The 13,740-nt window shown below is 43.5% G+C and overlaps 1 protein-coding gene across 9 annotated transcripts in view; it reads left to right on the forward strand.

Moving 5' to 3' along the window:
* The window catches only part of PTPRT (protein tyrosine phosphatase, receptor type T), a 333,510-nt gene that overhangs the window by 263,731 nt on the left and 56,039 nt on the right, over positions 1-13,740 (forward strand). For 4 of the 9 annotated variants that reach the window (XM_021416234.1, XM_021416235.1, XM_021416238.1 and 1 more), the window contains 2 exons: positions 4,465-4,530; positions 12,036-12,083. In XM_021416234.1, coding sequence (XP_021271909.1) covers positions 4,465-4,530; positions 12,036-12,083 — 114 coding nt within the window. The remainder of the gene's footprint in view (positions 1-4,464; positions 4,531-12,035; positions 12,084-13,740) is intronic. The other 5 variants (XM_021416243.1, XM_021416236.1, XM_021416239.1 and 2 more) reach the window with 3 other exon arrangements.

The raw sequence follows: 13,740 nt of genomic DNA on the forward strand, positions 1-13,740 counted from the left end.
TACTACTTAGAAGTTGTGGTCACAGAAGAGATGGCTGTTCTGCCAGATATTTCATGAGCAACAGAAGAATGGTTGTTACTCCAGAGAGTTAATGATCTAAGAGAAAGAACAGAAGATGAAAATGTTGCAGAGGGTTAGAAGTCTTTGCAAGAATTAGATTTAGTTTATAGGGGGATGAAACTTAAAAAAAAAAATCATGTCTGATAATAACATTTGTTCAAACAGTTCATTTTATGTAATTTTCTGTGCACCATTTGCACTTCTGCTTTGAAGAAGGCCATTGTAGCTGCTACTGTTTGAAGAGCTGCTCATTTTCAGTGTAATACACTGATTCAGCAAACCACTTAGAGATTTTCTTAAGCAGAGGATGTGTTTGGTGTGTATCTTTACCAGTTGCATTTCTAAAGCGAGCTCTGCTTTTCATCAGTAATTGGATTCTAAATGAGATGTGCAGTAGCCAGCCTGGCAGCTCCTGGCCTAGGGAGCAGGCGGTAGGACCTGTGAGAACCTTGAAGATTCCTCGTGGTCTGCTGTAAGGAGTGAGACTTGGCAAAGCAAAACTGTTCTTTTGAGATCTCTTTGTCTCAGTGACAGTCACATGCTTTAGTCACACAAAAACAGGAGGAGCAGTTAAACCTAGAGATGATCTCCTCTATAATGAGGCAGAGGGCACATGCAAATGCGCTGAATTCGTGCTACAGATGTGGAGTGGAGGGCTGGGATTGCAAAGGACCTCGGGAGGCTGGAGAAACGGGCTGTGGGAACCTTCTGAAGTTTAGCAAAGTCCTGCACCGTGGGATGGAGTAACCCCATCCTCCCTGCAGGTCTGCAGAAAGGAGGCTGGAGGTCTTGGAGGAGGAGTGGAACGCAAGCGAGCAGTGTGCCCTTGGAGGCAGCTCACTGCATGCAGTGCTAGCGGGAGGGTAGCCGGCAGGTTGAGGCACATGTTTATTCAGTGTCCAGTTTCTGCAGAATCTCAGCACAACAACGGTGCTGACAAGCCAGGGCAGCCTAGAGGAGAGTTATCAAAAGGGGCTGGAAGGTGGAGAATCTCCTTCCTTTGAGAAATTCAGAAATTTGCCTTGGACGAAGCCATGAGGGACGTGCTGTAGGTGAAACTGGTTTGCCCAGAGGTCAGGCTCCATGATGTTTGAGTGGCTTTTCCAAATCATGGGATTCTGCAAAACTGATCACATGTGTACCGAGTGCTGTGAATTCCTGTTGGCTCAGATGAGGGTTGACAATCTAGATCCTGAGTCCATTTTTTGGTGTGTGGAAACACGTCAGGCTTTGCAGACAAACGTGTATGCATTTTGTAGCCATGCTACTGCACATTTGTTCAGTGTGAAGCCCGAACGGTGCAGCTGTCTCTGATTCCAGCCTCCCTGCAGCTTCTCAGTTCCTAAGCAAAAAAAATCAAATACCTCCAATTAAACAAACAGAAAAAGAGCTTCAAGAAGAATTGACCTGGGTTTCTGGTTTGTTTGATGTCCAGCTGCCATCCATTGCTGCTCCCTTCTAAATGTTCTTTAGGAAAAGCTTGTGCTTACAGCCTGAAAGGTGAAACTTGGAAAGAAACCCGTCACGACGTACAGAGTAACGCTACCTCTGAACATCCTGGTGTGTTTCACAAGCTATTAGAAGCTGATAACATCTTTCATTTCTGTCCCACAATGTGTTATTGTTGTTAATCACGTATATTGCTGGGCAGAAAAGACACGATTGTTCATGATGACCAGGAATTCATTACCTGAGGACAGTCACTGCTGTGGTGCAGTCTGCCAGCAGCTCAGTAAGAGAGGTGAAGGTTCCCTTATGAGCCCCACGCTTCTCTGTTCTGAATGCAGACAGGCAGAGTCAGCAGGCAGCATCTCTTTGCCAGCTTGCTGTCACTTGCTAACTTACCCACTGGAATATGCACTGTTGTAAGAAATAATCTGGCTCATCCACTTTAAAACCTTTTCCCTTTTAGAGGCTGTCAGTGCACAGAGAGGTTCTGGAGGCGTGCGCTCTCCAGGTCTGTGCACCTGGCTGAGCTGCTGCTTGTGGCAGCTCTGCTGTCCCAGGGCAGCACCCCTCCCATCACAGCGAGGCGTGTGGCTGCACCTGGACGAGTGCTCCCCGAAGATGAGCTGAAGGCTGTTGGGCTCGTTTTGTTTGTAAACCAGTGTGGAGTGGGAGCAGATTTGATAAAGGTAAAGGCTGCTTTGGACCACAGATAAATGCGGAGTTCTGGAGGGGCACAGCTGAAAGCTTGTCTGAGAGAGCAGCTGAACAGCAGCTTTGTTCTCTTTCTGTTTTACAAGGAGAAATGTTAGAAACTTAAGCTCTGGCATTTGATTTTTGCATTAACCTTACTTTGAAAGAGATCCCCTTTTCAGTTCACAAAGGCTAACAACTCTGTGTGCAAGACAGTTTTCTTGCGAGGCAACAATGCAGAAAAATAATTAGATACATTTAGGGCATTCTCTTCAAATGGAGCTGGAAAATATCACAGTGATGCTTGTTCACAGTGCAGGACTTTGTAGTTCACTGGTAACAGACACAGCCGTGGGTTTCCTGGCTGAAGCTGAGCAGCACAGAGCCCTGGAAGGAGAGGGGTTAGGAGAGGAGGAAGCGCTGCGAGGAGGAAACGGGTTGGGCATTAGGATTAGGCAGATCATCTGTGTTGAAAATCTGTTTGTGTATATAAAGTTCTTTGTAAATATGACTGTCCTACAGCATTTAAAATGAAACATTTTCCTGGTTTTGGGGACCTACTAGCTACGTCAGTGATGTTTCTGCAGCTCCAGTGTCATCATTTATAAATTGCAATTCGTTTTAGCTTCTTAATTTACAGCATGCGAGCTGGTGGTCATTTGCCTGCATGCATTGCTTTCTGTCATGAACAGCTAGATACAGAATACCTTGAAGTACCTGATTTTTGTTGTATCAAGATATTACTAATGCTATAAAGCGTTTATTCATTTGTACTTAATGTAGGTTAAACGTATTTGTGGAAGAGAGAATCTAGGACCGGTTAGTAAAAACGTACTGAAACAAGAAAACCGAGGCATTTGCAAACCCTTTTTCTGGAGGAAATACCCTTTGACTTTGCACCCCAGAAGGATTAGGTCCTGGTCAATTCTGATTTCATCTGGACAGCTTTAACTCCCCAGTAATCGTGACTTGCATTTCCCTGGAGTAAAGAATGTGACTTTTCAGGCTTGTGCATTTGAGCAGACAAAGCCCCTACTGAACCCTTTAAGTGTAAGACTGAGTAAATTGGATCAGACAGCCTGTCACGGGTGCACTGTAAATAAGTTCTTTAAAGTGCTGTTGGTAGCAAAAAAAGGAGATTTAGGGCTATGTGGGGTCTAGGACTAGTTCCTTCTACGAAACTCCAGCTCTTTATTCTGGATTAGGATTTAGGTTGTTACCTTAAACTAATGAAATAAAACTCAAGAGTCTCTTGAGCAGAGCATACCCAAGCTGTAGGATAGCATCAGTATAAGGATATTTGGATGTTCAGGGACCCCAGTACCTTCTGTTTCCTTACTGCAGATAGATGACATGCAGGATCTTCAGGTTGTGTTGTACATTCTAGGATCAAGTCATGTTTTTTGTGATCCATAATTGAGATCAATTTTTACAGTTAGTCTTAAAATACTTCCTAGTATTCGTAGTATCTTCTGGGACTTTAAAATTGTGTAAAGGGTCGCGTTTTGTGTTTCGTTGTTTTTCCCTGTCTTGACCCTGATAACCACTTCTGATGCTGCCTTGCCATTAGTCTGTACTAGCATGCACTGCACCTGTTGCACGACAGCATTTTCTAAGTTCTTCTCCAGTTATAAAGGGATGACATCACCTCTTAAGTTATGTCTGATTCCCAGGACTCATTTTGTCTCGCTGTATCAAAACGTTCTTTGTAGAAAAATGAACAGAAAAAGCTTAATCACTCTGACGCAGAAAGCTAATACATACCCCCAGTGATCATCTATAAATATGTAGTGATGCTTGAATCGTTAATGAACTATTTGCATTTTAGAGTTTGATGAAGCTTGATTTGTCATTGCACAATTTGTTCATTGTCTAAATATTCTGAAATTGAGATGTTTTTGCACTGCCGCTTTCCTACTTGTTGTCATTCATATGGATAGCTCTTACATAATCCTTCCCATTCCAAAAATCTCAAAGCACTTCACAGGCCAAGGTAAGTCTCAAAGTCCATGTTGCTGGCATGGTCAGGTTGAGGAAGAAATCGGTGAAGGGATTTATTCGTGGTGATGTAGCAGAAGTGAAAACACACTTGTGTGTTCTGTCTCCAGCTCAGTATCCATTCCCTGTGAACAATACAGCTCCTGACAGCAGTGCTGGAGGAAAGTAGCTCAGTACCAGTGGTAGCACAAATACTTAGTATTTTCAAAAATAGCATTGAGTTCATATAAATCTAATTATGTGTTTTTCTTTCTTTTTCTCCATTTGGATATTTTGTTCGTCTGGCTGGCTGTCCATATTTAGAAGAAATGCATACTCCTACTCCTATTACTTGTAAGTAACTAGCTGGGGATGGTGCTTCTTGAGCACGCTTACTGTGATAATTTTGTGCTTTGTTCTATTCTTTTGTTACCACTTTTTTTAACCATTGTGTTCAGTCATGTCTTTCCAGTAGCTTGTGTTTTATTTTCTCTTTCACATTTATATATTTTCCCTGTTTCACCATTTCAGCTGTAACTATGCCTGCCAACACGTAAATGTCCATGGATCATAGATCGTTATGATTTATAGTTCTTCAAATGTTCATGGATAAATACAGAACAACTGCACTTTTTTAAACTGTCCACTATACTTAGCCAGACTGCCGGGAAATTCACACCCCAAAGTCGATGTTGGGAATTTCTCAAGCCTGGTATAAGCATTTTAAAATCATAAGGTTTCTGGCAATGAGGACTTGAGATTGTCTCCACAAATATCCCAGTCTGTGGAGCTGCCAGGTTCTGAGTGTCAGTTCAGGCCTGCAGATGATGAAACAATTCAGATTTTCAGACCTAAATCACCTATCCCGACCTAATGACAACGCTGCATAATTAGGGCAGTTAAGGCTCTTGAAAATGCTTTGCACACCAGAACTTTCTGGGGCCGTCTGGTGTCTAAAGATGGAGGGGCTGGGAAGTAATCAGGGCCAAGCTGGTTCGACCATGAAAACACGTGTCTGAGGATCAGGAGGAGGTGAGGACTGAATGAGTGATCTGAAGAAGGAGTCTTGAAGTACAGAGCCCGAATGCCTTTGCTGTCACCAGATAGCTGGAGGAGTTGGAGAAGACATTTACTGCCGAGAGAAGCAGGTCTCCTCTCCTTCTCTCCCAGCCAGCAGCCGTATTTATTGCCCTCACAAGCAGCAGCCTGCCCGACTTTGAGGGCTCTGATGTAAACAAAAGAGTTGAAAGGGCCATGTCTGCTTTGCTAGTTCCTCCTAGCCTGCCGCCCTCCTCCTTTGCCTGTTCCTACTGTTCACCTGTCTTGATCTTGTGACTTTGTCCTGTGGACACATCTGAAAGATGTTCAGTAAGTCAGTGAAATGAATGTATTTAAGTTCTGCGTTTTGGTGGAAGTTGACTTCTTTTCCATGAGAGTTTGATTTACATCCTAAGAGCAAAAGGGGAAAGGAGGGGCAGGGAATTTAAGAGTAGGATCCCTGTTCACCTGTTGAGTGATTTTGCTTCTTGATGACCTATCAGAAAATAATTGGTAGAAAAACCTCCACGACTTGCTAAGTTTGTAAGAAACCAGAAGATGCCGTGTTGAGACTTGACTTTACCCAGTTAAATAATTGTAAGTGGGAGATAACTCCATTTTCTCTAGGCTCCACACTAATTCACCAAGAACAGAATTTGACCACAAACAGAAAGACTTGAAGAGAAGCTTTGCTTAAAGTCAGGGACAGTTTTAGCATGTAGATGCTGCCAACTAGTTGCATTTATTGCTACAACCTTTCTTCTTCAGTGCATTTCCCTGAACATCAGAACAGTTCCATCTTCACTGCTTTACTGCTCTTGTTACATTGCAGCCAGTTAGCACCATTGCCTGAAAAATGCAGTCCCTATTTTACCCGTATGATTTCATCTTCTTCCTGCAGGCCGCATGTGGTCAGAATGTTCCCTACTTTTATGGTATTTTGAGATTTGTGCGTTTAAAAGCATAAGTCAACTTCTGAGCCCTATATGACCTATTTTTACAACTGCACCACAGTGTTTGTTTAAGTAGTCACCTAGGATTATTCTGTTACAGGGAAAATAAGGGTATTATTAAGCAGTCTGTTTGCTGTCTCTCAGTGGCTTCTGTGGTTCAGTGTACTAGTACTTTTCTTCTTGGGGAACAGGAGAGTGACTCAAGAAAAGTGAAGAGACAAACCTGTGCAGGTCACCAAAGCCTGAGGTTGCAGTGAACTTCAGCAGTAGTAGAAACAAGTGGTGATGGGCTGCAGAGATGTAATAAAGCAGTTGTGCACCATGCAGCAAATCACAGTAGAAGAGAGCCAGAGGTGTCACCAGGCAAGCTTAAGTGTTTGTAGCAACCCACAGTAGCACTGAATGGGGATTTGAGGACAGGATGCAGAAATCATAGAACTCTACTGCACCCTAAACAAACAGAGAGCTTGTTCTTAGCTCAGAGCTTATGCTGTCCTAGGTACCACATCAATCATGATCTCTGTTAGCTGGAACATCTCAGTGGTAGAGGTAACACACAGTTAGTCATTGCACAATGAACGCTTCCAGCATCAGGTTGTGCATGGCAGCATTTGGTTTCAGATTGACAGTTGGCTCCAATCTGGCAAAACCAAGCTCTTTATTGGTCTCCTGAACAGCTGTCAGGGGGTGAGGGACCTTCCATCAAGTGTGGGAAGAGAGCAGGAGAATCCATCAAGGAGCATATAAGGAAGTTTTATTGAGCTTCATGTTTCAAATGTCACTTGAAATAGGATGTTTTATTATGATTGCAGGTGAAAATCTTAAATTGCTAAAGATTGTGTAATTGTTAGCCAAAGCTAATAGAAATCACTACAGCCTCTTATGAACAGAGAGGTTTGATTGCAGTTTATTTGACTTGTGAAAATAAGAGCAGCAATATGTATACATATAGATTTTTAAAATAAAATTGGTTTCCATGCTATGATCTTGAATGAATGTTTTAGTCCTGAAGCAAAATTGAATTGAGTTAACAGTATTGAAAAGCACGTTCTCAAATAGATCTGCTGGCACACCTTTAAATACAACCACACGGACTCCATTGTTCTAGTTTTAGTTTCAGTTTCTGGGCTTCAAAGTTGTGCTTCCTTGAGTAACTCTCATTTGCTTACTGATAATTCCTTTTAACTTTTTGTCATCTGCTGTACTGGCATTTCTTCTTCTTAGGGACTGAAACCTCTGAACTTAACTCTTATTCTTAATGGGATATACCAATGAAAGCCACTGAGATTTATATCATGAGTAACTATCTGATTCTTGCAGACATGGGCCATAAGGGTTGTGGTGGTTTTTAGGCTGAGTTCTGCCTTCAGACTGTGCTGTTGCTCTCCAGGACCATAAAATCTGATCCTGGCAAGATGGATACCTACCTGCAGCTGTGGTGAAACCAGTCCAAATATTCATGTGCAAGAAGCTCCTCTGAGCTATTTTGTGCTCGTTGGGTAAATAGCTATGGGGTTTTTGTAGGGCAATACTTCATTTATAAGCTTCCTGCAACACGTGGGAACAGATATTATTGTGGTTGAAAGAGAAGGCCATGAAGATCTTTAGCACACATACAGTGGGGTACCAACCCAGCAAGGCTCTACTCCTCACCTGTCAAGTAGGATGACAGCTTTTTGTGTGCTTCACTTTACCCCTCCTTAGAAGTCAGTTGCAGAGGAAGGTCCTTGAACAGAAGCCGCTGTACCAGTGCTGCGAGCTAAGTCCTCGTGGTTTCGTGATGGGTGAGAAGGATGCAGGATTGTGAGTTCTGGACCAGGTGTGCTCACGGCAGCCCTGTCACCTCAGTGAGGCACGAGCCTTTCCAAAGGAGTGCTCTGAAATGCTCTGTATTTGTATCAGTACAAGCGTTGCCTAAGTTTTCTGTAGAATTGCCAGCTCTGACACATTGCATGCAAGTTTAATGCATTGTAAGATCCGGTGTACTGTGTAAGATAACAACCCATCCACCTCTGGAAGTTTTTGTTTCTTTTCTTAGATGAAGCTGTAAAACATGGCTGGCATTACAGCTGCTTTAAAGGGGATTTTGCATTTAATGACAGACACCTCTTTTCTCACAGTGTTTTCCCCTGCAACAAGCCTTCTTGAGGCTTTGTTATTTCCTCACCAGGAAAAAAAAAAAAAAAGAAGTGGAAGTGTTTTACCTTTCGTGAGTTTTTGTGTTTGCTTTTTAAATGGCTTTGGTTTTTGTTTGGTTGGGGTTTGTTTGCTGTTGTTGTTTTTCCCTTCTGCTGCGCTGGGTGATGGTTGCTGGGATTTAATCAAGAGTGCTGTTAGACCAGAGAAGTGTTTCTGGAAATGAGATCCATGTATGTGCTAGCTGCACTGTTGATGTTATTTATAGGAGAGCACTCAGTGGCCAGAGCATTACTTCCCTTTGTCCCTGATCCAGCCAGAGTAGTGAGGACCCTATTGCACTGCATGAAACCTCTTCAGCTCCCACTGTGATTCAAAGCAAACTTTAATTGCGGTGGTTTCAGCTAGGAGCTTCTCTTCATAGAAGAGAATTCTATCCCAAACGTAGAGCTGAATGTATACTTGCATTTTCTGAACTAACAGAATTTGTGCTGAATTTATTTCTGCCACATGTGGGACATTTGAAAAGAAATAAAACAACTTTATTTATAGGTGTACTTCTGTATAAATAATAACGACGTGCCTATATTTCATATATTTCCAGTGATGGTGGGATCTGCCTGCACGGCTCAGCTTGCCAAATCAGAATGTTCAGAAGAAACAGTTTTTCTCATTAGATACTGGAAGAACAGAGTCATAAATCAGTGGCTATGCCAGTTTAATTAAAGCAAATTTAACAAGAAAAATGAGAAAGTATGTGAGAGCTTGTTTAGAACATGTCTGCTAGGTGAGTGCAAACCTCAGCTTTGCAGAGGGCCGTGCTTTGCCCACAGTTTGGACTGGTATGTTCTGTGACTCACGGCTCTTATGTGTACCTGCCTCGTCCAAAATTGATATTGTTGTGACCAAATTTACTTCACAAAAAGGGATTGATTTGCTCAAGTAAAGCTTAGAGAGCTTATCCCTACATTTTCCTAATGGTGAGTTTGTATATACAGAGTTAAAAACGTTCAGAGCATCCTTTGCCCTGTGCCTACGTTGCAGCACTTTCCTCATGCTGGGCAGTACTTGCTCTGTAAGCAGCAGTGGTGCAGCTGGGCCCTTGCTCCTCACACAGCCTCTTCTTTGGGGGATTGCCTTCTGCTTCAGCAATAAACCTTCCCTGAGTTTGGCTGCACTGTCCCTGCTGGTCAGTAAGTGCAGGGGAAAGCTGTGGGAACCAGTGAGCTACACTTAAGGCAGGAGGCTGCACCTCAGCTCTGGTTAGGGGATGCTGTTTTAGGGATGGAGATCGCAGTGCAGGGTGCTGGGCTGGGGAGGAGAAGCCACCTGCCAGGCTGCAGAAGGCTGCACTGCTTTAGCTCCAGCAGCCCATGGGGCTGCGACCTCCGGGGACATCTCAGAGAACACGTGAGCGATGGGCAGCCCGTGCTGTGTTCAGGTTTCCCAAAGTCTCAAGTGAACTGCCCTTCCTGACATTTAGCCCCATTACTTTTCTCCCAGTGCTGTGAACCAGGGGAAGAGCTTCCCTGTGGTATCCTCTCCTAGGTTTGAAGATGTTCGTTCTATTTCTTTGTCTTTGCTCTAGGTGAAAGAGCCATACATCTTTTGGCCTTTGCTTGTAGATGGTGTTTTCCAGATTAGCCTTTCTTGTTCTCCTTTGGTGTTTGTCCCTTTGGTGCACATCCTTTTGAAGTGCAGAACTGGATGCTATACCACAGCAGAGCCTTTATCACCGCTCAGAGCACAAGGATTACCCGTGTCCTGCAGGCTGCAGAGCCTTCTGTAATCCCCACCATCTTTTTGCACGAACATGGGACTGCTCCTTCAAGTTGAGCTTATGACCTACTACAGAGCTAGGGAGCGAAGATCCCTTTCCATAGATCTGCTGGCTCCCCAGTGCTCCCGGTAGGGTGTTGGCATGGTTATCTCTGCCTTACTTTGTGCAGATTTTGTATTAAATAACGTGTGTACTCCTAGCAGGCTGCTGCGCACAAATATCTACTAGGAATTGTGTTTTGTAGCTTTCTTAAATTGCTTATTGGAGATGAGGGCAATATGCAATTTTCGTCTGTAGGAGGAAATTTCATGTTTAAGTTACATGATCTATACCTAATGTCTAAATTACCTGTGCATGCAAATCTGCACTATAGTATATATAATCCATCCTTGTGAAACATCTAAAATTAAATCTGTCAACGTACGTGTACAAGAGCTTTTTAGGAGTGGCAGTTACAGATTTAACATTCATGCATGTAAAATTGATATAAAAATTTAAAGAAGAGCTGCTTTTAAAAATATAATCCTTGAAGTTTACCCAAGCCTTTGCAAAACTGGAATCTGATCCTATGAATACTTTGAGCTGAAAATATTCCTTGAGGTTTCTGATTAGCGCTCGTGGTAGTGGATGCTTTTTGCTTGATACTAAATTTGTATTCCCGGATTGTTAAACTGGAAGTCCCTCAATTTTAATTTAGCGTTTCAGCATTTTATATTCTCTGATGAGCAGAAGTTTCAAAAATAGCTAAACCAAATCTCTCTCATATTTTTTTCTGAATTTGCACTTAGTTCGGGTTCACTGCTAACAGCTCTTGTCCTTGCTTTAGCTGGGTTAGCTTCAACTGCCTGATTATGCAGCTGCTTTCATTCCGTTTGTTCTGCTTTGAGCATCTTTCTGTCTCATCACTCCTGTGTGTGTATTGTGCCCATAAACATCATCTCTTCATTTACGAATCCTCTTGAACTGAAAAGGGCAACCCGGTAAACCCCATCCATGGATTCTCGTTTTCTTCCTGGCACGTTCTCCTCACGCTTAAATGTAAAACCGCCGCTAATATCGCCTCATTCACATTTTGACATTTCCGTCTCTTCACCCTATGTTGATTGTATCAGACTCTTCTTCCAAGTATCTGCCCAGTCCTTTATTTCTTCCCCTTTTCAACTGCATAATGCATGAGACAGAAAGTGTCTTCTCGGTGCCTGGTGACAGCCCGTGCTGGTTGCACGCCGGAGGCAGCCTGCAGCCGGCCCGTGATTGACACTAATGCACTGATAGCAGTTTCCTCGGGATGTTGCCATTGTTGTGTTTGGGGGGAGCTGGTCAGCACGGAGAGCGGGAGCCGTGTCACTGATGCAGCTTGTCAGTGATTCACAGAGATCTCTTCAAGTGCCCTATTTTTGGAAACAGCGTTTTCAGATAAATGCTTTTCCAATTCCAAAGGCATTTTGACATGCTGGCAAATAAACCCCTACCTTGCCGTGGGTTTAACTTGCATCCCTGACGTTCTAGAAAGTGCTAGTCATTTGATTTTATAATCCTTTCTATGAATTATAAAGATGGCGAGGACCAAATAGGCTTAGTCCTGTGCTGCCACTCTATCCAGACACGTAACTGAGACAGAAAAGGCACATTTAGAAGCCAACAGCCCCTTGATGTGTCTGGCAAGCTTAGCTCTGAAATCCTCAAAAGAGCTCTGTCTTCCTTTTCCCTCTAAATTTAGATGAAGAATTTTTACATCCTTGCAAGAGAGAGGGAGAAAGGTGGGAACCGATCGCACCGTGTTGAAAGCAAATCGTAGCGCTGTCGGATGCCCAACACTTCTCTGTGTGGCTCCTCCCGCGCGCTCCCCCTGCGCTTGCAGCAGCCTCCGCTGGTGAGCAGCCTGCGCAGGAGGCTGCCGCCTGCGGCTCGTAGGTCGAGAACCTTAAACTCATCTCACCTTTTCTTTTTAGGCATTCAAGCCAATGTTTTAGGGGCCTCTCTGTCTTCTACAGGACCAGGTAGAACTGCTTTGCCATAGGGCTTTTGTAAGCAGGCCTCTGGGGACTCACGGGCTTGGGTTTGGGGTGATTTTGTCCCTGCGCAGAACGCGCAGAAATGGTATTGCCTACTGGAAGAGAAGGGAGCTCGCCAGCTCTTTGTAGCTTGTTGGCATTTCTGAAAAGAAACCAAGCAATGGGGCTTAGGGGTAATTACGGCCGCAAATATTTTAATCTGGATTTAATAAGGAAGTCACCCTTTTTGACTCGCTATTTTTAAACATCAGTAGTGGTAGTGTGTAATGGCTCACCCCAGCAGTCCAGAGTGCTTGTTATTAAGGACCTGTGCATTTTGGATTAGTGCTTCCCACTGAGAAATTTTAATTCCTGTTGCCAAAGAATTCACATAGCCATGTATGATTAGCAAATCTAAAGGATTAAAATAACCGCATAGCAGGGTTAATACGCTCCCAAACTATTGTTGTTACCTCAGGGACCGCAGCACAAAACAAGGGGGCTCATGGTTAATAAATCTGGCTGTGCTAGCATCGCTGTGTGCTGGAAGCAAAGCTTTTAACATCATTAAACGCCAGCTTTTTGCTTCAGCGTTCAAGGCCGGTTCCTCTGTTTGCATCTTTATCTACAGAAGTGGATATCATGGAGATTTTGTGAGATCTAAGTATGCACTCTATAATTATGTCTCCAATTGGAATAGCTGTGGGCTGGAATTGAAAGCACGAACCACGCAAGGCTGAACCTCAACTGGCTAAGCAGATGAGAGAGATGCATTTGTTCATAAGTTTCCAGCAGACATTGGACATTTCTCCACAAATTTTTGCTCGCTTGGTCCAGATTCTGCAGCTTGCCTTAAGATAGCCGCTCCGCACTGAGATGGGCATAAGGCTTTAGTTCTCTTTGAGCCTTCCATGCCAACAGATGTGGCTGGCCCAGCTGCCCCACTGCAGGAGGGCTGGGGCTCAGCTGTGTGCCGGAACCTGCCCGTAAATGCCACTGAGAAGTGCTGTGAATAAATAAAACCTGTTGCAAGCAATATCCTTTTAAGAGCCTAATGAAGTTTAAAAGATGGGGAGTACTTACCGTAAGCATGTCATGTCAGTGAAGAAAAACCTCTTTGCAAAATGACTTAGTTGTTAGGATTTTTTTTTTCTTTCATTTAAGGGGAAAAAGAGAAAACCGAAGCTCCTACTTACAGTAATCTGTTTTTCTCCCTTTTATTTTGTTTTATTTTCTTATCTGCGGAAGCCGTGTAAGCAAAGTTCCTTGCTGGTGCTGGGGATTTGTGTGATATTTTTTCAAGGTGCGGGTTGTAGAATGTCACACATTCATTTTTAAACAGTTTTGCTCTCTGGTATGAACGAAGCACAGGGCAGTCAAATGTCAATGGAAGCTTAGCAGCTCACTTTTCTGCTTCTCTCCACTTCCTTACTGTTAGCTGTGTTTGCAAAAGAGGAGCCTCTTAAGTTCTTGGCTTTGTTACTCTTTTTGGAGCTGGCAGTGTTTCTACTTTGAGGTCTCCTCAAAGATCGAAATTCCCAGAAAAGGGACATATCTGAACACAGTCATTTTTTAAATTATTGCAGCCTTTAACTTGCCCCACTCTTCCCTGAGTGCCGATCCTCAGAGCAATTTGTCAAATTCTAGCAGAGACTGCCATCCT

Source organism: Numida meleagris, chromosome 19 (assembly GCF_002078875.1).
Source record: "Numida meleagris isolate 19003 breed g44 Domestic line chromosome 19, NumMel1.0, whole genome shotgun sequence".
Taxonomy (NCBI): domain Eukaryota; kingdom Metazoa; phylum Chordata; class Aves; order Galliformes; family Numididae; genus Numida; species Numida meleagris.